We start from the raw sequence: 25,348 nt of genomic DNA, 5'->3' as shown, positions 1-25,348 counted from the left end.
TTGAGATTGAGATTACATGCTGTTAAGTCATCCCCGTATTATGGCAACCCTACTGCGTATAAAATTAGTCAATAAGCCATCTCCATAAGTAGATACCTATCTTCCTCTGACAAAAAGGGTACTTTCAGTGTTTCCAAACTGACAATCCCATCTTCTTGTTTACCATTTTAGCAATAAGGTCATGATTTCAGAACTTCACCATTGTTTGTTTTTGGTTTGTTTAAGGTTTTTTATATGTACTTTCATAGGATTGTACTTGGAGTAAACATAGTTGAGCTGGACTGTCAAAATGACATTTGAAAAGAGGAAGCAGTAGGGGAAAATGAAAAACCTCTTTTAAAGTCTACCTTTCTGTGAACTTCCCTGAATATTTAGAGCTTAGAAAGGCTCTGTTGAAGGTGATATTAGCTGCAGATCTTGCTTGTTAGGCGTCCGTGTTCTCCCTCCCCAAATTGCAGAATGCATTCCCCCAAGAACTTTCTTGCCATTAGAAAGGATATAAAGATGCATCTTTTCAATTTAGCTTTTCAGAATGTGTCATTTTAATGTTGTAATGCATTTATTCTTGGTTTTATTGTTTTGGGGGTTTACTGTTGTAAATTCTTACGTATAGCCTTGATGACATTTTCAAACAGATAATGGCAGTATATAAATGTTAATAATAAATAAATTAGTACTACATTTCCTAAGTAGAAAATCCTAAAACAAGGTACCTATCAGGATGGCATGAGGTACAGAATATACCAAACATCCTTGATGTTTAATTCATAATCATGCAGCTGAACAGTTGCATGAGTGCCATTGCTAGAGAGAATTTACAGTGTGAAGTTAGTGGTAGATAAGGTATCAGGATAAAAGCATTGGTTAAATATGCTTAACCAATTTAACTTATTTATGTAAGCCGTCCTGAGGCTTTTGAAATAGGATGGCATATAAATATCACAAACAAACAAACAAACAAACAAATAAATCTGCCTTTTTAACATGTTGCTAAATGATTGTGTCCTCTTCCCCACAGCTCTGGCTGGCTCTTGCATCTCTTTGTGTGCTGGATCAGGACCATGTAGACAGGCTTTCTTCTGGAAGATGGATGGGAAAGGATGGACAGCAAAAACAGATGGTGAGGCACAGACAGAAATTTGTATTGTTTTCTTTCCAGTCCATAGAGGTTGTGGACCATAGATGGTCCATAGATGTTGTTCAGTTCCAGCCCATACATGTTGTTCAATTGCAGCCCATAGATGTTGTTCAATTTGCTTTCAGAGTAAAAGTCATCAGACATTGGGTCCTAACCCCCTCTGTTACAGGGTTTTGAAGAATAACAGCAATCATATTAAACCAAATACACTGAATAGGTTTCAAAAGAATGGCTAGAACTGCAAGTATTGTGTTGATAGTTTTGACAAAGGTTGCTGGAAAGATTGATATATATACATAATCTGTATCATGAATTATTTAAATCACTTCACATTTAGTGCTTGTGATCTTAAATGAAGAAACAAAAAAACCCCATAATAATAATATTAAATGCTGTTCTGTCTGTCAGCAAACATAAACTAAATCTATCCCCATGCACTCCAGTTTTCTTTTACCAGCTGGGCTTGGTGTGTTTGCATGTTTACATTTGCTTTATATCCGTTCTGCCACAGACTCAAGTCACTTACTCAGCAATATAAATGAGCTGCATGTTTGTGTTGATTTTTGAAAGCAGCTGGTGGGGCAGTGGCTGTGATCTTAGAATAGTATTCCAAAACTGAAAAGGCTGCAGAGAAGGGCTGGCTGGATCCCCTCCCCACCTCTACTAGCTGCACTACATTTACTGCATTTTTGAAGTCCTTGGTTTCTATTTTTATCTATTCATACACCTAGGATGTTTTTCAGACCATTCTGCAGTGAAGCAGAAGGTTCCTTAGAAGCTTATCAGTGTTGCTTAGTAAGAAGGCTACTGAAGGCTGATAACCTTCTCTAAAAGCCAATTTGCCCAGCATAAATAATCCTCCATTGCAGTGCATAACCACCGAACGTGACTGTCTCTTAAGAGCAAGTGCTACAGATGAGGGATTCGAGTCTCATGGCTGAAAAGAGCTACTGTAGAAGAAATGAAGAAAGTGAAACACAACTGGCAGCTTTCATTAGATTAAGTGGACCTATACAATCACATTTGGAATTGGCTATATTTTTGTTCATTAAAAATATATATTATCGGCTCAACAAGTTTAAAGTAAATTACAGCTGAGGGGTTTTTTTTTTTTTAAAGAAAAGATACCTCTGAGATTCTTCAATTACTTTTTCTATGTTTTAAACATTTAGAGATGATCAGCAGCTTGTTTCAAGATAGAACTATTAAAAATGCAATGCTATCTTGCTTGGGGGAAAAAGGGAAACATAGCATTAGAGTGACCTGTGCTTCTCTCCTCTGTTAGCCCATGTGTGATAACCATGATGATGGGGAAACAGCTGCAATCATCCTGTGCAACGTCTGTGGAAATCTCTGCACAGATTGTGATCGATTCCTCCATCTTCATCGGCGAACAAAGTCTCACCAGAGACAGGTGGGGCATAAGGCGTATTTTCTAATCCTCAGGGAAAAGAACAGTCCCGATCTACTAATATAGCTGTATCTTTCATTGTTTGGATTCTGTAACTGTCGATTTAACATGTGTCTCACCAACCTTGACAGGTGTTCAAAGAAGAGGAAGAAGCTATCAAGGTTGACCTTCATGAAGGCTGTGGGAGGACCAAGTTGTTCTGGCTGATGGCACTAGCAGATTCGAAAACCATGAAAGCTATGGTGGAGTTCAGAGAACAAACAGGTGAAATGCATTTCCATTCTCTTTCCCCTGGTATTTGTAGATCAGCAGTGCAAAATACATTGCTTATATGAGTTTGTAATGTGAGCCAGATTACATTCTCCAACTGACTTCTCATTCAGTACCGGCTATTCATTTCCTTACACGCACTGGGGTCTCTTGTACGTATGGTGGATAACCAGCTCAAACAGGAGAAGGTCTCATGTAAAGTAAACTTGCAGCTATGTATTTGAACTCTGCTAGTGAGTCCTACATATACACATTTCCTCTGTTTGGGTTTTTGCTCACAATAAAGCCATGTATATATCAATGCTATAGAAGCAGAGAAAAACCATAAAAGGATTCAGTTTCCTAAGAATTTTGGATCTCTAAATTTGGGATGTTTTTATTTTAAGTGAATTTCTTTTCCTTGTTCATTGCATAGACGTCCTGGAGTATGTAATAAGTGTGCAAATCTCAAAAGGCAGAGCAGTTGCTGAATAGCTTTTTCAGAGGACTGGGTTCTAGCAGAAGCAGAATCAATGTTGCAAAATCATTAAAAGATAAAATTATGCAAATATGAGATAATTTCTACATATTTAATTTACATTGTTCATGAAAGACTTGGTAGTAGATTACCACTGGAAAGTTCTATTATAACTTATATTACATTTTATTTTAAAAGTAGTGCTCATAACTCAGGTGTGTTCCTGCCATTTGTAGCAAAGTGGGAGAGTACATTTTGCAGATAGAAGGCCTTGGGTTCAGTCCTGAGCACCTGCCGTTAAAAATTATCTCAGGTAATAAGGCTGGGAAAGACCCTGCCTAGAAATTTGTAAAGCAGCTTCATCAGTACCTTTCTTTTCTTTGCAATTCCTTGCTCTACTTGTAACTGTATTAACATGTTTGTTTATTAGATAAACTTCAGTGCTGGTAAAGAAGTTGATGTTTCTCTGCTGAAACAATACACATTTTTAAATTCTGAGGGGAGCTCAACTTTTCTGTGTTGTTGATCTAGGCAAACCCACCACAAGCAGTTCTGAAGCCTGTCGTTTCTGTGGCTGCCGGAACGGGACAGAATTATCCGCAGTGGGGAGCGTCTGTTCTGACGCCGATTGCCAGGTTTGTATAAGCTAACATTCAGCTTGGTTCCATGAACTCATGAGGCAAGCTGATTTTAAGTGTTCAGGTGTTTGCCCATAATTAAAAGGTTCGACTACAGGTTGTACACAAATACACTTGATAAACTGGAGACAGTGGAGTGGGGTGAGGCAGATTGTGCTTCAGTTGTGCTTCCTGCTCCCACCCAGCACTAAATTTCTCCATTCGGACCTTGCTTTGAAGAATCTTGGAATAAGACACCTCCAAAAGCAGAACCTGCATTCCAGTTACCTCGAGCAGTTTAGGGCCCTTTGCCGGGATCTAGTGTGTGCTGTCAAAAGGAACCACACCCTAGCCTGGCAGTCACCCAGGCATACACAGTACTTAGAAAGCAAAGGAAAGTTAATTCAGAAGGAAATATAGAGCTGGCACAAAACTTTCAACCTGATGTTGGGTGGGCAGCACATACTCCTTTTGCATCCCAGTCTTTCCAAGTAAAGAGCCTTCTGCCTAATAGCCATATAGATACAGAGTAGCTGACAGAAAGATAGGGCATCCAAGATGACTACCTGTCTCCTGGTTGTCCTGCTCTGCCGAGTCTTGGCCGTAGTTCCTTTCGTGGGTAGGAAGATGGCAGGTTTTCCACCTTCTAGACTGGGTGCCAGGTCTCTTCCATTTTCTAAGTCCTGGCTCCTTAAACTCTTTCTGCCATGTGTGCTTCTGCAGGATCAGGGAAGTTCTCATTATTTGCTAGTTGCTTGATGGTCTTGATGTCCTTAACTGTTCCTGTCTGCTATGCGATCATGTCTGTTTTCTGTTGGGTAAACAGGCATGTCCTTTGTATTTGCTGGCTCGTATTGATGGGTGTTGTAGCGCGATCGAATGAGACCACTGGACAAGAAATATAGAGAGTTGAAGGGTCCTTTCATATACCTGTGCAGGGACCAACACTCAGGGGGGAGTGCGGCCCCTGGTATTGGGATGGTACAGGTTTTATACATTTTCTACCCGGATGTACTTGGCGCTAACCGTTACTTTGTGCGCCCGTGGGAAAGTACCACGTTTCATATTAAGCAAGCGTGAAGTACAGAAGCTCAAGTTTGTGGTTAAATTTGCTTTTGCAAGCCCATTGTTGCATATCAAGCGTTCCTTGCTATATGTGGCGCGTTCAGTGTTGCATATCAATGCGCCCCCTGCTACCCGTAGCCACTCCCTGTTATTGTGCCAGCCGCCTCCTGTTATTGTGTTCAACAAACCGGGCCCACCTTTCATGTTCGGGTCTATCGGACACAACAGTGGGGTGGGTTCTAAGTGCCCCATGTCCTCTCTTGGTGACGTATTGTGCTTACTCAGGATAACAGCAGACTTCCTGGCAGGGTTGCTTTTCCTAATCTCTTTACGAGATTTTCTGCAAGAATACCATTGTTTCTCATTCATCCCTTGCCTCATTCATACTGGCTAGCACAGGTCATCGGCTCACTCCCCTGAACATTGTTTGCTCAGCACACCCCACAGCCTTGGGAGCCAATATTGATATCAATTATGTGCACGTGCTACTGTTGCTGGTAGACTGGCAGCGTGATCTTAAAGCAATGCATGTGCATGGTGTGGTTGCGCCGTAAGAGCCAGGGGCTCAGTCCTTTAATAAACTTGGCAGTGAAAGCTAAGCTATAGAAAATAATATTTTCTCCAAAATTTTTATAAAAGGATGGAGTCCTGAGTTCAATAGCAAGCAAAAAATAATAATTTTGCATGCCTCATTGGAACAGTAGCATTTGTTACTGAAGGTCTGGAGTTCCTTTCATGGAAGGATTTAAAGTCATGTTGGATGAGGATTTATGACATTGTTTTCTGTGTAACTTGTGTTACTGGGTGCTGCCATCCTTTTGTGTTACTGTTTTTAGAGAATCTCAAAGCACTAAGACAGTGTAAGTCTGTCGCCTACCCCTTGGTACCCCTAGATATCTTGAGTTCTCTTCTGGTTTTTCAGCTTGCCACAAAGAGATTTTTGTCAGGGAAAGATAAATATACATACCTGGAAGAAGAGGCAAACCAGTGGCAAACCGGTTAAAGAATTCGCTCTTCCACCTCATTTTGCCTTCCTCCATTTTTCTCCTGTACTCACCTGCCTACCAGACCCAGGTTTCCTCATGCTCCTTGAAATACCCATTCCTGGCAAATGGAAGCGAGAAGGTCTTCGTAAACCCGAGAAGGAGCATCAGACGATCGCTGCTGCTCCCTGTTAAATGTCTTGCAAGGCGTTTCCCCCTGTCCGCAGAGTAACCGTTGTCGGTCCTAACTGGTGACTCATCCTACAGGAGTGTTTGTCTCTCTTTAATAGGAGTACGCAAAGATCGCCTGCAGCAAGACGCATCCCTGCGGCCACCCCTGTGGAGGGGTCAAGAACGAGGAGCACTGCCTGCCCTGCCTGTATGGCTGTGATAAGAGCACCACCACCCTTAAACAGGACGCGGACGACATGTGCATGATTTGCTTCACAGAGGCCCTCTCGGCCGCACCAGCCATTCAGGTTTGGGTTTTGCCGTTAACATGCAACAATTCTCTGAATAGCCCCTGGTTCTCGGAGCACAGCGCCACTTGTTTCAGCTGCAAAGCACAGTTGTGGTGCCCAGCTTCTGAGTGGGTGGCCTTCCTGTAGCAGGCTTCGCCCATGGAGAAATGCAGTCTAGTGCCCTGCTCAGCTGCCAGCCGCGTCCACACAGAATGTGCCGAGCCGGTGCCTACAGTGGCTCATGTCAGTGACCTCTACAAAAAATTCAGGTTTCTACTCTGTCCTTGTTCCATTTTGATTGCAAATATCTGGTTCCAGTGCTAAATTGTACCGATTGTTCTTAGGCCCCTTCCCAATTCAGTCGGTTTTAGAGCTTTTCAAGAGCATCTTTAAATCCCAGTTCCCCAAGGTTAAAAAAATGCAGTGCATGCACCTTTGCTGCTGGACTGTTACATTAATTGAATTGGGTTTAAATTGTTTAGGCAATTATCTGTGGTGTTCTGTAAAACATGTTTTTTAACCCTCCCCCCCTTTTGGTACAAAAAAAAAATAAAGAACCGGAATGGCAGGATTGTGAGATTTCATGCATACGATGAGTTTTCAACATCACAGTTTTCACTGGGAAACTAGAAATGATGTAAAAAAGGTCTTGCCAAAGGTCTTGAATAGTGAGAGCAGCTTTCACTGCTGTCAGTGGGTATAGATGAACTTTGTCCAATTGGTTTAATATGACTGATCGTTTTGACTCTTTAACTTAAGATACATTTGTTAACCCGGGTTAAGCATGACCTTAGAATACCGAAACCACAGTTCCACAGTTAAGGTTTTGTACATCATGGTACGATAGCTGACACACCTGTTTGGTTGCAAAGCAGGGTTCACAAATCCATATTCTCAATGGGCAGATCCTACTTAAAGCACTAGATACTGGATTGCTTAATGTGGGACAAGGCAACAAGCAGTTACTAACACCAGCCATGGTGAATGTTTTGACTGCACTGAGACTTTAATTAGTATGATGGCGTTGAAGTAGAGAGTTATCCTTTTCTGCCTAACCAGTTGGTACTGCCTAACCATTCATGTTTAGCAGCAAACATCTCACATCACAGGGTTTAGTAAATTGTGTGTGGAATGCATAAGTAGGCCAGTTCAGGCCATGTCTTTCTGAAGACCTGACCCTGGGAAATGGCAGCTTGCATGGTTATTGACTCAAGCCTTCTAAAAGTGGATCTCTTTTTTCCTTGTGAGATCAGGAAATAAACTTGGAGATTGCTTGTTTACTTGTAAGGCGAAACTCAGTATTACAACAACTGACAAGGATTGTCACACTGAGGGTACTGATAATTTCTCTCTTTGCAGTTGGACTGCAGTCACATATTCCATTTGCAATGCTGTTGCCGAGTCCTAGAAAACAGATGGCTGGGGCCACGGATAACGTTTGGTTTCATGTCCTGTCCTATTTGCAAGGTGAGTACAGGCTCAGGGGCTGCTTTACTAACTTGAGAAACGGATTCTGAGGACTAAAATTGATGGTTGTTGTAAACTGGACTGCTGGGCTGTGAAAAACAAAACTGCACAGTCCACTTGCTATTGCCATTAATTGCTGATTACCGCAAAACATGTTAAAGGTAAATGGTTGTACAGTGGCAGAGAGAACAAAATCCAAGCTCATGCACCACACTGAGGTTGTAGTAGACTGCTGCTGGAGAAAATGAACACGAAGATATGTACTTTTTGAACTAGTCAACTGTTTATACTATGCAATGCTAACTTGGAAATATTGCTAGGAAATATTAAGAACTAGATAGAAGTTTAAATTTGTGTTCTCTGTTACATTTAAGATACGAGCACAGTTCTGAAGGGTTTAAAAAAACAGATAAGGACGCAATCCCATGCATGTTTATGCTAAAGTCCTCCTCCATGGCCAGGCATACTGGGAGCTGAAGGACTTTTTTTTCCTTTGTTGAAATGCATAGTATTCTTCCCTTAGAGACAAATACAGGCCAAATGATTCAGCATGAATGTACAATCTGGGGCTGGATGTGGATACTAATTACCTCCAAGTAACTTTGGGCTACACATACTTTCCACTAGATTACATGCAACAAGCAATAAGACAAACCAGGTTAGTAAGGTATACATATTGGTGTGTGGTTTGGAAGAGTACGTGGAGGAATATTGTTTGCCATAAGGAGGAGACACCCCATGAACCACAATTTGAATTCTCATAAGTTATGTCAATAATGCAGCACATTTCCCAAATATAAAGACAGTTTGGAGACTAGTACTTAAAAAACGAGAGAGAAAATTAACCCTTTGACGCATCTTTATACTGAAGCTATTAGTAAATGTCACTTAATATTTAGAATAATGATAATCAAGGAATAAAATGTTTTATTGCCTTATACTCATGTATACTTCCTTTGAACAAGTGTTATGAGAAACCTCAAGTCGTGTTAAGACAGCTAGGTTTCAATCCTATATGCACTTACTGAGGACTTGTTTCTGGGTAAACATAGATAGGTTCATTTTGTTCATATGTCATAAAATAAAGCTCTTTCCTTTCCAGTTGATACAGCTCCTTTGGGTTCATTTTCATTTGTTCTCTTTCAAATGCCATACTCATTTTCTCCAAATACATGATCGCAGGCAGCTTACTGATTTCTCTTCTTTGTTCGTTTGTAACAGAACAAAATAAATCATACAGTGTTAAAGGACTTGCTTGATCCAATCAAGGAGCTCTATGAGGATGTGAAGAGGAAAGCGTTGATGAGATTAGAATATGAAGGGCTGCACAAAAGTGAGGCCATTACAACACCTGGAGTTCGATTTTATAATGACCCTGCTGGCTTTGCCATGAACAGATATGCTTATTATGTTTGCTACAAATGCAAAAAGGTAAGGAACTTACCTTTGAATTGATGACCGAGCAAGCTCTGTGAAATCTTTCACAATTTCAGTTTGTTGACCTGTGTAATTCTGCTGTGCTCGCTCGCTCGCTCGCTCACTCACGTGCCATCCTCCCTAGCCCCCTTGCTAACCCAGCTTGCCAGACTAAAGGGTCAGAAGTCTCCATTCCTTTTTGCCCTTCATCATGCTTGGTGGGTAAGTTTCCCTTACTTTTGGGTAAGCAGCACAGAAAAACATCAGCCTGCAGCTGCCTGCCATCTCAATTTCCTAAGAATGACAATACCGTCTGTCGCCCTGAGGCGTTCCTGAGAAATAAAGATGGCACCAGCTGGAAACCCTCTGAAAAGTTTCCCAGCTTCTGCTAAGGAAAGCTACTATCATATTTCTTCAAAATAAAGTGTGGCAGGGATAGGACACCTCAATGGGACCCCACAGGATTTTAGACCACCATACCTGTTGGAGCACCTCTCCCAGCTGCAATCTACTCAGAGACTATGCTCAGCTTCCGGGACCTTCCTCTGAGTGCCAGCTCTGAGGGAGCCTTTCTCTGTGATGATCTCCCATCAGTGGAGCAACCTCCCTACTGCAGACCACCTGGTGCCAAACTTGCCATCTTTTTGATGCCAGGTTAAGACAGCCCTTTATAGTAAGGCCTTTAAAGAGTTACTTGATGTCCCAGAGGCTTGAGAGCTTTACCATTCCCAGGTGTTCTTCAAGGGTCATTTTTGCTGTATGTTTTAGCTGTTTTAAATTGTTAATGTTTCTTTTATTTTATGATATGTTGCTGTATTTTGTTGTGTGGTTTTTATGGAGTATTATAAACCACCCAGAGACCTTCAGTATGGGGTGGTATAGAAATGGCACAGATGATGATGCCCACCCCAACTTAGACTTATGAGACACATGTCTTAGATTAACCTCTGAAGAGCTGGCATATCCTGGTGAATTGTATCACCTGAGAATGACTAGAGGCGCATCTGCATGTTTAAAACTCTTGGCAGAAGCCATCCTTCACGCTGTAATACTGCTGAGTTTTCCCCTTTAGGCTTACTTCGGTGGAGAAGCTCGTTGTGATGCTGAGGCTGGCCAGGGAGATGATTATGATCCCAGAGAACTCATTTGTGGTGCTTGCTCCGATGTTTCGAGGGCGCAGGTACTGAAACATTTTGCCTGCATTTCAAAAAATAAAACAACCAACCATTGGAATACACAGAGCAAATTCCCATTTAAACTTGTGTCCATGACCTTAAACTGTGACTTTTCTTCTTCTTTTCTGTAGATGTGTCCCAAACATGGTACAGATTTTCTAGAGTACAAATGCCGCTATTGCTGCTCAGTGGCTGTATTTTTTTGCTTTGGTACAACACATTTTTGCAACGCTTGTCACGACGACTTCCAAAGAATGACGAGCATTCCTAAAGAAGAACTTCCACATTGTCCTGCAGGTAACATTTTAGCATGTAATTAAATGTATCTAGGCTTTTGAGAAAGTAGCTATCATATGAAATCTTTTATTCCAAACCTATTATAGCATTGCTCTTCCAGAAGGGTTTAAAAAACACAGAAAAATAAGTTATTGGGTTTGACATGAGCATTTCAGATACTGACTCCAGCTTAATGAGTGATCCTTCACACGATAATAATAGTTATCAAAAAATGAACAAAGTTATCACACCAAAATTTGTAACAAAATGGATCCCATATTTCCAAAGTAAATTTTACAGTTCCTTTTGAAACATTCAAGTTGCTGCTGCAGGCACTTTTCTATGTAGAGAAAGAGCCATTTAGAAATCACCTCTCTGAGCTACAGGCATGCATTCAGTGCTTGCAGAAAATTCAAGAAATTTTACCAGGTGATCAACCAGAACACAGAATCTTCTGTTCGGTGTTTTCTAACAATGGCTACTACATTCTTCATTTCTGGCATACAAGGAACCAGTCAGTGCAAGTGGCAGAACCAGATAACTGAGTTTTCCATTTTTCTGCATTCCAGCATGTTTCTATGTGACCTGAGTTGTTTTTTCACCTCTTGCATTAGTCTGTAAAGTTTGCTGTTACCTTAAGACTCCAGCTACAAACAAGATGCCTTCTCCCAAAACAGTTGTCCTTTTTCATCCTTTTTTAGCAAACATACCAATTTGTGAATGTTAGTTGCTTCTCATAAATACATTTTATCATGTCATAAACACTAGGAAATTCTCCAGGAAGCAAGACGTCCAGGACTGTAGTTTTTCTTCTCTCAGACCCCAGTTCTTCTGACTTTCTTTGGACAGATAGCTCATGTAAAGTGCTTGTTCCCCCTGCAAGCATTGAGTTTTGCATGTCATCTGGTTTGCCAAATGAATTCTTCTCATGCAGAATTCTCAGTTTGCTTTCCCCCTGAAGAGAGCCACTGGGCACCGAAAACAAGAATAATATTTTGGTGCCACAAACCACGGAATCACTGCAGCACGAGGAGAACAGTATGATCCAGTGTGGGTGTCCGTCTGTGAAGATGCAGTTGCAGGGGTGGGTGGGTGGGCGGGTGTCCTGTAGCATAACAAACGTATGGCACCACCTTTCTATAAAGTGACTGTTTCTTAGAGTCCATGCAAGCTCTTACAGGTTTTGTTTGCTTTTCACTGTTCTTCAGGTCCCAAGGGCAAGCAGCTTGAAGGAACAGAATGTCCCCTTCATGTAGTCCATCCACCTACCGGTGAGGAATTTGCACTAGGCTGCGGAGTCTGCAGAAATGCACATACTTTTTAGTCCATAGTCCTCTTATTTGCCAGAGCAAAGCTGCTGTCATCCCATAAGTGTCCTGAGTTCAGTATAAACCAGTCAGAATGAGTATGGGACCATTTCATAATCCAGGGAAAAGGAACAATTTACAAAGCGAGAAGAATGCCAAATGCCATGTACATAATCCTTGCTGGGGGAAACTGACATTTATGATCCAAGACATCAAAACTTGTGAGGTGTTTGCATGTGGCCATTACTCGCATCAGCTACAGCATATTGGACACTTACAAATAATAACTGCTGTCCAAGATGGTTTAACGGCTCTCTGTTTCCATGGACTCCAAATGATGCTGGATATCAGATGAAGAAAAAGTTGATTATTGTATACTGACTTTTTTGTAATCCTGTACAATTGTAACTGCATCACGGGTAGGGCTGGATAAGAGGAGTATTCTGGTTTATTTCTTAGACTGTTATTAAAAAGTGTTAGGAAGGCATAAATGTAACCAATATCACGCTGTATATATAAGATATCAATGTTTGTCCTGTATAAGAATTACTAAATTGTAAACAGCAGTTTCATTTAAACTTCTGGGTTATGTTTGAGCCTGAAATTTTAATGAAGTGCAATACTGAGTGTGCCTCATATCTTGCAGCTGTAAACATAATGGAATGTATATGTCAATAAAACCGCTGTACATTTTTATACAGTGAAAGTCTAATTAATGTGTAAGAACTTTTTTGGAGCAGTTACAGTATTGTCTATATGTTCAACCATAAATGGTTTTTGTTGTTGCTAGCCATAATGTAGTTGGAAAAAATGCAGTTGTGTTTCATTTGACACAGAGTAAATCCAACATACTCATTTTCCATCTGGAAAAACAAACATTTTTGTGGTACCGGACTCATTATTTTTTTCCTCATAGTCTTCCTGGCCCCCTCCTTTTGTGCACCCTGGACTGCTTGACTGTTGCTGACATTAAGTTTTGGTTCAGAACCAAGGTCTGGAAGCTTGTTTAGACTTAGAGTTTTTAAAAAACTGAAGAGTCATTGCAGCAAAATCAGATCTTCAAATAGTAGCTGTAATGTTAGAAGAAAAGAACCAGATGAATAGACATACCACTGTTCCTGAGATAGCGTAAAAGCCAGTGGACATCTTTGGACACATTTTTTGCAGGAGGAAAAGCTCCACAGTACCCTAAGAGGTCCAAAATAACTACTTGCACTATGATCATTTAAAGTAGTGCATATATTCTAGGTAACTATCAGTTTCATACTTTTTCAGAACTAAATTTTTCCAACATTCATATGTGCTTATCCAACAAACATTCCATTTAAATTTTGCATACGGTCAAACTGCGGTGTGGACTTTGATTAACTTTTAAAACATTATGCTCTGGACTTATGAATAAGGTTGAGAAACTTTTTGGCAAAGCAGTATTTCAGTCTTATTCATAGGCTGAGCAGGAAGAATCTTCCAAATGAAATAGGAAAATGTATCTTTAGGCACCATTCCTTAAGGTGTTGTCTCTTCACAGTTTTCCATCTTTTCCCTTACCCTTGAGAAGTACAATCACTTGAATGTTGTTACATGGTTTATTGGCACCACAGTGGCTTCTCGCCTCGTTCAAACCCAGAAAACGCCGCTCTTTGTGGCACCAGAGCCAGCACTATAGAACCGCTTCCCAAGAGTGGCCCGTTGCCACTCTTGCCAAGTGGCCCGCCAAGGTGCCAAATGGCAGCTGCTGTTTTGTGCAGCCGCCGTAGGCGTCCCTGCTCGGTTTGCCTACTGCCCTAAAGATCCTTGGGGCAATCAGCCGGTCAGTGCTGGAAAAGGAACAGCATTTGTTCTCACTACAAGAATCAGCTGGGCAGTGGACTTGCCCAGGGGACTTCTGCCGTCTCCGCCATTCTCCTTCCACCCAGGGTGGTGTCCCCAACCCAGCTTCCACTTTTCAGGCAGCAGGTTGAGGAGACATGCCTGGTGCGTGGCAGCCAGAAAGCGGCAATCGCAGGCTCCCCCTTCATCACGGCCACTTGCCCAAAGGATGCATGGGTGAGTTCCCCTCTTTCAGCTCCTGTGAATCAGGTTCCCTTCAGCTGCAGCAGCCCCCCAGAGCAGACGGGGAGGGTCCCGATCCGCTCCTCATCCCCTCTACTGCCCTTCAGGCCACGGGCCCTGTTTGCGCAAAGGACTGCTGCAACTTGCAACTGATCGCACTTGCCTCACTCCTCCAGCTGGCATCTCCTGGGATAGCGCCTGGGGGGCAGAGAGGGAAGGAGATGGCAGGAGGGAGCCCTGAGCTGGATTGTGCATCAGGCCCATCCGTGCAAACATCCACAAAACGTGGAAACCATGCACTTTGCCTATCATGACATAGGAATGCAGCCTTGATGTTCAGACAAAAAATCCTTTGAGACATACTAATTGAAAACTTGGCAACCTTAAAGTAGGAGGTCATTTCAGGAGGGGTGCATTACTTGATAAAGGTATCGCTAAAGATACATATAGTACATGCACATGCAAACACAAATACGTATATAAAATCTCCAATGATAACTGGTGTAAGACCAGAGTTAAAGTTGTCTTATGTTGGTTAAAACTGCACTAAGCCAGAAATTGGAAGCTGAGGGTAAGCCCTATGATCAACAATGACATACAATGTCACAATCCATGCTTGCTTACTCTCCGTGGGCCCACACATTTCCTCGGTTCTTCAGGTCCAAATTCAGATGAGAAGGTTGCAGTCCCTGTTGTCCGGGTCCCGTATTTTTGAAACGTACTCTTTGCTAGAGGAATCTTCCTGCAGGTTGATCCATGCTTATTTCTTTATTGCAAGCACGCATCATCAAATGGGGAAGCTGTTAATTCTCCAGAGGCAGAGGTGGGAGAACTGGAGGCAAGGTTGCCTTTGCACTCCTGCTCCCCTGCAAAGCTAGACAGTTGATCTCGCCCAACTTCAGAACAGGAAGGAGGAAGGCTAAGGCACTCCTAGGATGCCTGATGGTCTTCTCTGCTCATCATCTCCCCTGGCACATCCCCCAAAGTCCTGCAAGTTCATCCAGGTCAGTTCTTCTCATGCTGCTTGTTGGTAAGGAGAGGGGGGCAGGTACAAGGTCAGAGTGAATTTCCAGCCTGCTAGCTGAGAATCCCCCAAATCCTAAGGCCATCTAGATTCTATCTAGCAGCCATAGGACTGCACCGGTGATACCACAAGTGAAATCTCCAAGAAGTGGGGGCAGACATTAACTTCATTTCCTGAATTGGCTACAGAAAATTGACTCACTCTGGTAAAACTACTGGGTCAGAACAGGAGGAAGCTCAATTAACCCCTGCCCTTCTTTACTGGCTTTGCAATGACAAAAAGAATAGACTCTCTCTACATGTTTGGTATCCACTGAATCAATGTTAGGAGTAACAATATCATAATGTAATTGCAAATAAAAAAACCAATCACCTTCCATTTTTCAGAGTGGAAGACTAAACATATTGGGTTGACTTCTGACTTCAGTCATATTTAAAGTGAAGTCATTGGAGCTTATGTCAATCATGAAACAACCCAAAAAGAGCACAAACTGGGTAAGAACACACCCTCTCAGCCATGGACCGGCAAGTGCAGCCTGGCACTGATAATAATTTCACTGGTGTTGGCAGCATTATTGCTTCTTAAGACTTGCATTCTAATTGAAGCACATTGCTTGGAGTTTAATAATTAAATCAGAAAGAACTTGACCTGTCTTTGCTGTGACTTTTTGTTTTGGGTGGACACCTACTGCTTTGTCACAGCTATACTAAAATACAACATTTCTGCACTGTGGGTAATGATTACTTCTGACCTGGAGGATTAAAACTACAACATCATCCAGGAAGTCCCTTAAGAAAATTGGCATGTCACCCAAAGGTGTGTGGGCCTAGCCTGCTCAACTATGGATAGCATGGAATTCCCTTCATTAACTTAATTCACTGAATGACAAGAATGAGCTTGATTTTCACAAAAGAATTGTGCAGAATACTGCCTGCAAGTTTTGCCAGGATGCCTTTGATAAGACCTGCTCCCCCCCCACCCCGTTCCCTTAAAGGAAGCCTAGAACAGAGCCCAACTAAAGGTCTAAATGAAACTCCACCAAATTGGACCATATAGTGCAGTGCAAACATGGGGGGGCTTCTTGCTCGATATGCCCCCCATGTGGAATGACCTTCCCACTGAGTCTCAAGTGCGCTTCTAGGACAGAGCACGGCCACTGAAGATACTTCCTGGACGGCTAGCATCACCAGCCTCTTTCTATTGCTTTTCTGTGATTCATTCTTGACAACTGTTTTGAGATTTAACATAAGAGAAGCAGTATAGGAATTCTGTGAAATAAAGTCAAGTGCCAAAAGTGCTGGCCCGAATGTAGCCCAAGGCTACATCAATCTTCTATTTAGATTCACAGCACTGCATGTTTTGTTGCACAGAACTGAATGTTGTCTTCCGCCCCCGTGGTCTGGGGACTTCCTGGGATAGAAGACGTATTGGGATGGGTAAGCAAAAGACATTGTGACAACGAGCTTGTGTGAACTGTTTGCAAGTTCAGCACAAGCCTTCAGGTGCAGCTATAAAACAATGGATACATGCTGTGAGGAAGTTACAAGGGGCCTCAATGAATGCATAAGGTAACCCCCCACCTGCCTTGTCCTTGAGATGGCCATGTTTATACATCCTTCTGCTCTAGTTAATTGGGTAGCTGGGTCTTCTCTAGGTCCACCTGCCCCGCACCAGCCTCTACTGTTGGCACTTCAGAATGCATATTTCTATACTATCTTAGTTGTCCTCTGACTTTCTGCACCTTGGCTGGCTGGACCAGGTTTCATGACAGTAAGTTGCATCTATTGGTGTAATTCCAGCAACTGAAAGAAAACTATTTGGAGAACAGACTCTTCTCTCCTTCCTGCAGCCCTTCCTATGCACTCTGTTCTGAAGCACTGAGGGACCCTCTGGAGGTGCGGGGGGAGGGGGGCAGGAAAGAAAGGGCCTAATCTCAGTAGATGGCCCCACAGCAAGAGGAGGCATCTGCTAGACTGAGGGTTGATTCCAGCCTAATGTTGATTAGTATTGTCAGAATCCTGGCATCTCAATTTGAGAAGGGAAATAAAACTCGGGTTTGTGGGAAAGATCAAGCGTCCAGACCATCTTGGCTTTATTACATTACCCAGGTTCCCTGCGAGTCCGTACTCACAATAATGCATTACTGGGCACGCAGAGGTGACTTCTGCTTCCAAGCTTCAACACCATTACAGGGTATTTATACCCTCCCAGGTACAGGGCAATTGATGACAGGATGCAGATGTTACAATAAGATTCTGAGGTCATCACATACAGAACAGATAAAGGAACGTCAGTCAATCATACAGTGACAATAAGATTACAATATTTCAAATTGCAGTGTATTGACATTTTAGTTGAGTAACTTGAACCCACCTCCAGGTCTGCTTAGACATGTAAATTCAAGCTACTGAGAAACTATTCATGATAAGCTCAGACCCTTATCTAGACTCTAGACATTCTGAATGACCAGGGCACATGAAGCCCTCTGGGTTAGGAAGATACTTCCTGGTAAACTGAATTCCAATGCCATTTTAAACAGTGACTTAGCTTAGTTTTGAGAAGTACAAGATTTGATCCCACAATACAAAGCACACAGAAGTAATGCTTTTCAGACAGGATTTATCCAAATTTTCCCAACAATCCCCCCTTTGTCACTAGCTTTACTATGTGACACAAACAAGTGAGTCAGTTTGGATAAATCCTGTTCCAAGCTTCCCTTTTCTCAGAAAACAGCTTCCATCTCAAAACTAAACTAGTGTGAGAAAGTTATTGCATACAATGGACACTTGTGAATTTGCTGAGTTCAAAGGGTAGGAAAAACGGGAAACAATTGGAAATGCAGCAGAGAGAAAGAAAAGAAAGTTCAAAACACATGATATGCAACCCCAATGCTAGTAGTCCTCCTGGGAAACTCCATGCTGATTTTGACCCCCCTTTGGCTGCAAAGAACTCAGTGCCAGCCAGCTCTCATCCTCACCTGCTCCCTCACCTCTTTCCAGTTTTGCCACTCAGTTTTGAGGCCTGGTTCCTTTGCTCCCCATACACACTGCAATAGTCTCACTGGGTGGTCAGGACCAGGTGAAGATAAGGAATTTCACTGGTCCACAATTCTCGAGTGAATGTGTCGGGATGAGATGCGTTAGACGAGAGTAGAGGCCTCTTCGGAAACGCTAACGTGAGTCCGAACCTGCGGTTCCATACCCGGAGGCTGAGTACGTCCTGGACTGAGTACGTCCTGGAGGAAGATGTGTGAGTGGTTACGGAGAAAACGGTGGAATCTCGAGAACTGAGGGAAGCTGTGTGTAGTGATAATGGGTGCCCGAAAAAGTAAGATGACTAGACCCCAGGTAGGAAATGGAAGTCCACCCATCCCAACTTATTCCCCATTAGGCGTCTTATTGAAAGAATGGGAGGAACCAAATCTAAAAACGTGGACACGAGAGCTAAGTAAAATTGAGATGATCAATTACTGTACAAAGGTTTGGCCAACCTACATACTATTACCGCCCGATTATCGGTGGAATAAATATGGAGAGTCAGATACGTTTGGATAGATCAATTAAAGAATTACACAGAGAAAATCTCAACAGAGCAGGAGATGCTCTGTGCTGTTTTCTAGAAGGGAGAGTTGGGAATTGTTAATGATCCAGGGAATCAAAGAAGCAGTACACCTCAGTCTCTTAATGTACGTAAAACTTTGTCTTTGGAATAAAAGAAAGATGATACTCCATCTGAGTGGCTGGAGAGACTGAAGCAACAGATGCAGAAAAATGGGCTGCTGGATTCAGGAATCCAGCCCATCAGATAGATATTGCTGAAGTGTCAGCTTGCAGGGAAGGCAGGGGAGGATATTAGGCAGAACAGAAGTTGCAGGAGTTGGATGGAAGAGCGGCAAGGACGTTGGACGATTTGCTGAGAGAGGCACAGAAAGTGTATGCAAGGAGAGAGGATGAGGAGAAATGGAGTTCATGACTCAAAGGATGGAATGTAGCGGCAATAGAGGAAATGGGAGTAAGTCAGGTAGAGGATGAGGTCAAGGAAGAGGACTTCAGCCCGTGCCTAAGGAGGGGCGAATGAATGAAGGATTAAGCACAGGATGCTATCAATGTGGAAAGGGCGGGCACTTTAAACGAGAGTGCCCTGAGCGGAGAGGAGAGGTTGATTTCTCTCATGAATATGGACGAAGATTAGGAAGGTCAGGGAACCTTTGATAAATTTGAAAGTGGAACCATTTGGGAAAGACATGGTATTTACGGTAGGCTCTGGAGCTACCTGCTCCACAAGGAATATGTTTCCAGATGGAATGAGATTGGGAAAAGGGGAATTGATGCCTCAAGGAGTGGCAGGTAATCTGGTAAAAGTGAAAATATTTGAACCTGCTCAGGTAAAACATGAACATGGTGAAACCGTTGTGTGGTGTGATTTTGTACTGGGGGAGGAAATTTGTAACTTGGCAGGGAGAGATCTCTTAGCTGGACTGGGACTTTTGGTAAAAGGTGTTGGAGGAGAGGTAGAGATGAAGCTAATGAGGAGGACTGATACTGATTTATCTCTAAAACCACAGGCAGCTGGTGCTTGTGAGTTCTGGAAGGAAAATTGAACACTGTTGAGAGAAAAAGGGAGGGGGGATGATGCCTCTCCCTGCAAGAATTTATTGTGTTGGGCTCGAGAGTGAACAGGCCATGACTTAACAGCAAGAGAGGGCAGATGCCAGTGTGACAGGTTCTACCTGGGTTTGTGTTTATGTTTTTGTGTGTGTTTAACAACCATTTGCCACCTCTGAGTTGTATAGTTAGAAGAATCAGAATCCTAGTTTTTCCAGAGGATTCTGAAAAGGTGATAAGTTTGTTTCAAAGCACTAATTGGACTAATGCCAGAAGGGCAGGATATATTCGAATAAAACAAAACTCCAGGAACTAGGTTTCAGGTTAAGTGTCAGAAGATAATCTCTGAGGGTCAGAAACCCCTAGAGAATGGGATGGGTTTCATGGGAGGTGGTTGAGGCCCATCAGTGAAGAAGTTTGGACAACCACTTGTTGTGGATTATAGGAACAGAGTTGGCTGAAACGGGGTCAGACTAGATGACCAGGGGAGGACCCCCCCTTTCTGACTCACTTTGTTTCTATGTTTTATCACTAAACTTGGAATGATGTGCAAATGAGGCTGCACATCTCCTCTTGAAAGGCTCAGGTGCCTATGGAGAGAGAGCTAAAGGAAAGTTTATGAGGCTATGGTGAATAGGAGCATTTTTTTATTTGCTACTGCAGTATTTACCGAGGAAGGGGAGTCAAAGAGAGGGCTGGTATTAAAGGGATGGAGGAAACAGTCTGTGCAGCCACAGCCCTATTGGTGGAAGAAGTCAAGAAGTTAGCTATTGGGGAAGCTTTGGTGGTAACAGCAGCACCCCCAGTGCAAGCTCTGTTAGCCACCAGGGCTGGAAGGTGGCTAACTGACTCCTGACTTATAAGTATGAGGCTGTATTGATGAATCAACTAGATTTGATTTTCACACCTGAGGAGGTGTGAATCCTGTAGATTTCTTGATAGGAGGCAGTTGCAACTTGGAGTAAGAGCATGATTGTGTGGAATCAGTGGATCTAGAAACTAGAGTAAGGGGAAAGGCATCATGGATACAAAGAAATAAAAGGGAACCAGGTGGGGGATTGTGGGAGACTGTCCTCCTCCTGGTCAGCCCAAATTCGTGAGTTATGGGCTCTGAAGTGAGCCCTGAAATTGTGGGAAGGAACTGGGAACAGAGAAGAATCTAGACTCTGGAAGATGGGTAATATCTGATGGCTGAGAATGGCTATCAAAGGGACTAGCTAGGCAAGTAATCCAGAGACTCCATGAAAGGAGCCTTTGGGGAGCGAAGGCTCTTGTAGATCAATTTCTAAAAACGGATGGGGCATTGGGATGCATTTGGGCTAGCACATGCCTTTGGGAAAATTTGGCAGGAAAGGAGTTTGATCATGAGTAGAGGAAAAGTTTTGGTGCATGAGATGTCGGTGCAAGTGCTGTAAAAATGGGCTCTGCCAAAACAATGGGCAATTATTCATGTGAAGGGAGATCAGACTGGGAATGGTGAGGAAACGAGATGAAATAGACTGGCAGGCTTGGAAGCAAAGAGGGCTTCTATTGAAGAAGCTGAGGCTCCACTATCAATACTGAACTTGATCCCCTTGGTTGAAGTTCCTTTTTATAAGTATCATGAGGCTGAAGTAGCCAGGATGAAGGAACTGGGACAAGTCAGACCCTAAAGCAGCAATTAAAGAAACTAATGTTGGAACTGAAATTGCCCTGGACCAAGTGCCTGCCTCGAGCCTTATTAAGAATAAGAACTAAACCTAGGAGGGACATTGGGATCTCTCCCTATGAGATGCTATTTGGAATACCCTACTAAGTGAAATTGGGGCTGCCCAGGATTGAATTAAGAGATAAGGTGGTGAGAAAATATGTGCACAAACTATCCAGGTCTTTTCTGTATTTAAGGTCAAAAGGACTCCTAGCCCAAACGCCTCCCCTGGACATTTAAGTGCCTCCGTTCAAATCAGGAGATTGGGTCCTGGTGAAAGGGTGGAAGGAGGAGAAGTTACAGCCTGTGTGGGAAGGTCCTTACCAAGTCATCTTAATAACCAAGGCAGCCATTCGAACAAGGGAAAAGGGCTGGACTCATTACGCCCGAGTTAAAGGACCGGTACCCGAACCTGTTCAGTGGAGGGCACACGCCCCTCCAGATTCATGGAAACTGAAGGGTGGGGGTGGGCAGTGGGGGTTTTGTGTATGGTAATATGTTTTTCCTTGTATATATTTCGAGGTGAATGGTCACAGATACCGTGTCATCCGAAAGCAAAGAGAAAGCCTGAAGAAATTCCACTGGGACTGATACCTGGTGTGTTGGTTCTGTGACTGTGAGTGTACAGCTGAGTGTTGTTGTAGTCACTGTCTGGACTGCCTCCCCTTACATAGGGATTGCAGAGAAAGGTGTGACATTGTAATAATAGAGGATATATACCCTGAATACTTCGAGGGAAAATCGAAGGAAGCCAGGGCTAGGAATAATCCTCTAGAAGACGAAGAAAGGGGAATAAAGGGGGACGGCACTAGGGGATTGGCTAGGTGAAGAGAACCTGGTCCTCGAACATGTTAACCCTACCACCCCAGAGCAACCTGAACTCAGTTCCGCTCCAGTCCAGAGGAAGAGAAGGGATGGATAAAGTATGGATGAAAATTGTATTATGGTGTTTCATCCTCCTGGACGTGGAAAGGACAGAGGGAAATCAACCTACAGCGGGGAATTGCACCCGTTGCATTAAGCAAACAAAATATCGTAACCAGGTTAACCAAATGCTGGTATATCATACTGAATATATGTGCAAAAACCCTGTGGGAAAGTGTCAATACAAAGGGGTCACTTACTCCCAGTGTAAAACAACGAAGGGAGAGACTATCTGTTACGATCCAAAGGTACCACCTTACAAGACGTATTTAGAACTTAGGTCAGCAGTAGCGATGAGAAATGGAAGGAGATGAGAAACTTATAACTTCAGTCCAGGTGCATGATATGCACCGATCCGTTAACCTGACTTTTGACGCTTGTTATGTGCTGGGACTGAATATAGTCCAATCCTCATGTGGTAGCATTAACTGGGTGAAAGCCTATGCGAATAACCATAAGTATTTGTGCAAAGAAAAACCTTCTGATATTTATCGATCCTCTTATTCCTTTACAAGGGGATCGCCCTGTTACAGTCCCCAGGAATGCTCAGGATGGAGTTGTGTCAGCTGGAGCACCAGTAATTATGGAGAGATGCAGGGAAAGATCCTAACACTGTTTAGGGGCCAGGCACCTAGGCAATGTTCCCTTTTTACATGCAACCCAGTAATTCTACAAATCACCCCATCCCAGCTTGAAGTGGCCCAGAAAGCACGAGAGATAACGCGGCACTTTGGGTTTGCAATTGACAGAACTGGGGAGGATCCCACCAGTCTCTTAACTATAAGAGTGGTAAACTGGACACGAACCCAGACCCATAAAATATTTAACTCCTTTTATGAGACCCTAAGAGAATCAGATGCCCTAACTAAGGACTGGGCCCTGTTAAAAGGAGCAGGCGATGCTCCTAAGCCTTGAAGAATGGAACAGACAAGACAATGAACAATTACTAGAACAGGTGGAAATACAGTTTAAAAAGATAAAAGAGGTTGAAAAGAAAAAGGGGGGATTGTGAGAAACAGAGTAAGAATAGCATCTTTTTAAAACTAGCAGAAGCACAGACATTCCATAGTAAGACGCCATTTGCCACTAAATGTACAGGCACCCATCCTGCTGAGAGAAGGAAGGGAAACAGGAAAAGATAAGATAAGGCAGCAAGGGTGGAAGAATTGGGTTGGATTAAGTGGCAGAGGCCCATTTGGGGAAGAGGTGTTACGAGAAGACGGTTCACCCGATAGTAACTGTTGTGTCCCACGGTTTTACAGATGAGACCAGAGACCAGTTGGTATTTTTAAGAGGAGTTTATTTACCTGCGCAGGGGCCAGCACTCCCACACAAGAATGGGATGAGTGCTGCACCCCCTCTAGAGGGGCAGTGGGATTTTTATACCTTGCTACAATCAAATGGAAAATTGTTATTGGCATCCTAAGCGAGCTAGCATGATACAGAAGCGAGATGGTTTGCGGTTAGCCTACCTTTTGATACAGAAGCAAGCGGTTTGCAGTTATGCTTATCTAATACACAAAGCCTCCTATTATGCTAACTCAATACACAAAGCCTCCTATTATGCTAACTTTAGTACACAGCTGATAACATTCTGTTATACTAGCTTTAGTACCAGGTGGGGCAAGCCTAACAGTAACCAGCCGCTGGTGAAGCAGGGCTAGTGCGGAGGGTCGTGGAAAAGGAATGTATATAATCTCATGAACGTTTGTGATAATTGCTCTTTGTTCCTCAGGCGACTGAGACTCTGAGCCAGCCTTTGCAAACGCTTCAATAAATCTGCTTGTACCTACCCAGATATTGTCTTACAGAGTTTTGAATCTCGCACTGGGAAGTGACACTTACATAACTGATTGATCAGAGGAATAATCGTGCAAGAGTCATTCTTAAAAACATGTTTCTCCTTCATTACATACATTAACACTGAGACTGAAAACCAAGATGCACCAATTGTACAGTGCTATGTTTGGAAGGGTATAATTTACTAGCAAAGCAAAAAAAATTGGAACATGGTAATTTAAGCTTAAAATGTATACTAGAAGTCTATGTTCAGGGACAACAATCCTAAAATATGTATAGAACCTGTGAATAATGTTAAAAGAGGCTGTGCATATTTTCGTCATTGTTGTTTTTCTCAGAATACTTGCATAAAATTGATCTTACTCTTCACAAATCAGTTGAGGTTTTTGTCCTTTCTGTGGACAAAACCACTTTAAACTGGCATGTTCTTACAAGTATATCCCATCTGGCAAGTTCTCCTTTCCATTTAATTTTGCAGAAACGACCCTGCAAGGTAGATGGGTTGAAAGGTAGCCAAAGCTGAGCCCTGGGAGTCCAGTTGGAGTCCAGTTGAAGTGCTTCATGGCTGAGTGAGGACAAAAATTCCGAATCCCAGGTGAGCAGCCTACCCACTACAGCACACTGCTTTATGCACCATCTAGACGTTGGACTCAGATGCCCATCAGTCACAGCCAGTGTAGTAAGTGATCACTGGCAATGGGAGTTGTAGTCCAACAGCATCTGGAAGGCCACAGCTTCCCGTACTTACATAGTTGACATTTTGTTTATTGTGTTGGGATACTGTACTACATTTGATTTAGTACCCTGGTATCTTGAGACAAATACAAATATTTCCAATAAAATAATGTTTATCAGAAAACATAAAAAGTGCTGCTCAAAAGTGCTGGACTGGGACTCATATCTGAGTTCTAGTTCCTACTCAGACATAAAGTGCGCTGGATGACTGACTTTGGGCTTCCATCTTCCAGCCTAACCTCCCTCACATGGTTGTTGTTGTGAGGTAGGAACAGCCGCCTTGGGTTCCTTATAAGAAGAAAGGCGGGATATAAATGCAACATAACAACAACAACAACACTCCTCTTCCTCCTCCTCCGAAAGGGGCTATGGGCCGTCTTCTGCGCCTTGCCCGATGCAAACCGACACCTGCCCCATCAGGCTGCGGAACACCAAACGCGGCTGCGGGAAGCGCCAGCGGTAGCGCCGAAAGCAACCCG

At 43.0% G+C, this 25,348-nt stretch overlaps 1 protein-coding gene and 1 long non-coding RNA gene across 13 annotated transcripts in view; one reads left to right on the top strand and one right to left on the bottom strand.

Moving 5' to 3' along the window:
• The window catches only part of MYCBP2 (MYC binding protein 2), a 153,913-nt gene extending 141,158 nt beyond the window's left edge, over positions 1–12,755 (top strand). For all 11 annotated transcript variants that reach the window (XM_044437784.1, XM_044437785.1, XM_044437789.1 and 8 more), the window contains 10 exons: positions 1,019–1,120; positions 2,424–2,552; positions 2,681–2,813; positions 3,808–3,911; positions 6,232–6,420; positions 7,762–7,869; positions 9,091–9,300; positions 10,358–10,465; positions 10,592–10,757; positions 11,945–12,755. In XM_044437784.1, coding sequence (XP_044293719.1) covers positions 1,019–1,120; positions 2,424–2,552; positions 2,681–2,813; positions 3,808–3,911; positions 6,232–6,420; positions 7,762–7,869; positions 9,091–9,300; positions 10,358–10,465; positions 10,592–10,757; positions 11,945–12,060 — 1,365 coding nt within the window. In that variant the 3' untranslated portion in view covers positions 12,061–12,755. The remainder of the gene's footprint in view (positions 1–1,018; positions 1,121–2,423; positions 2,553–2,680; positions 2,814–3,807; positions 3,912–6,231; positions 6,421–7,761; positions 7,870–9,090; positions 9,301–10,357; positions 10,466–10,591; positions 10,758–11,944) is intronic.
• Positions 7–6,259, bottom strand: LOC123027234. Of its 2 annotated transcripts, XR_006415473.1 has the most exons (4): positions 6,016–6,259; positions 4,460–4,781; positions 2,673–2,786; positions 7–1,079 (listed from the first exon to the last, which is right to left on the bottom strand). It is a non-coding gene; the product is annotated as an uncharacterized LOC123027234 (long non-coding RNA). The 2 variants fall into 2 exon arrangements; XR_006415472.1 differs by having other exon boundaries at positions 4,460–6,258.
• Positions 12,756–25,348: the final 12,593 nt, after the last annotated feature.

Source organism: Varanus komodoensis, unplaced genomic scaffold (genome assembly GCF_004798865.1).
Source record: "Varanus komodoensis strain SLA01 unplaced genomic scaffold, ASM479886v1 scaffold31, whole genome shotgun sequence".
Taxonomy (NCBI): Eukaryota; Metazoa; Chordata; class Lepidosauria; order Squamata; family Varanidae; genus Varanus; species Varanus komodoensis.
Note: the sequence above shows the minus strand (reverse complement) of the source record. Positions and strands in the feature narration are given on the sequence as shown.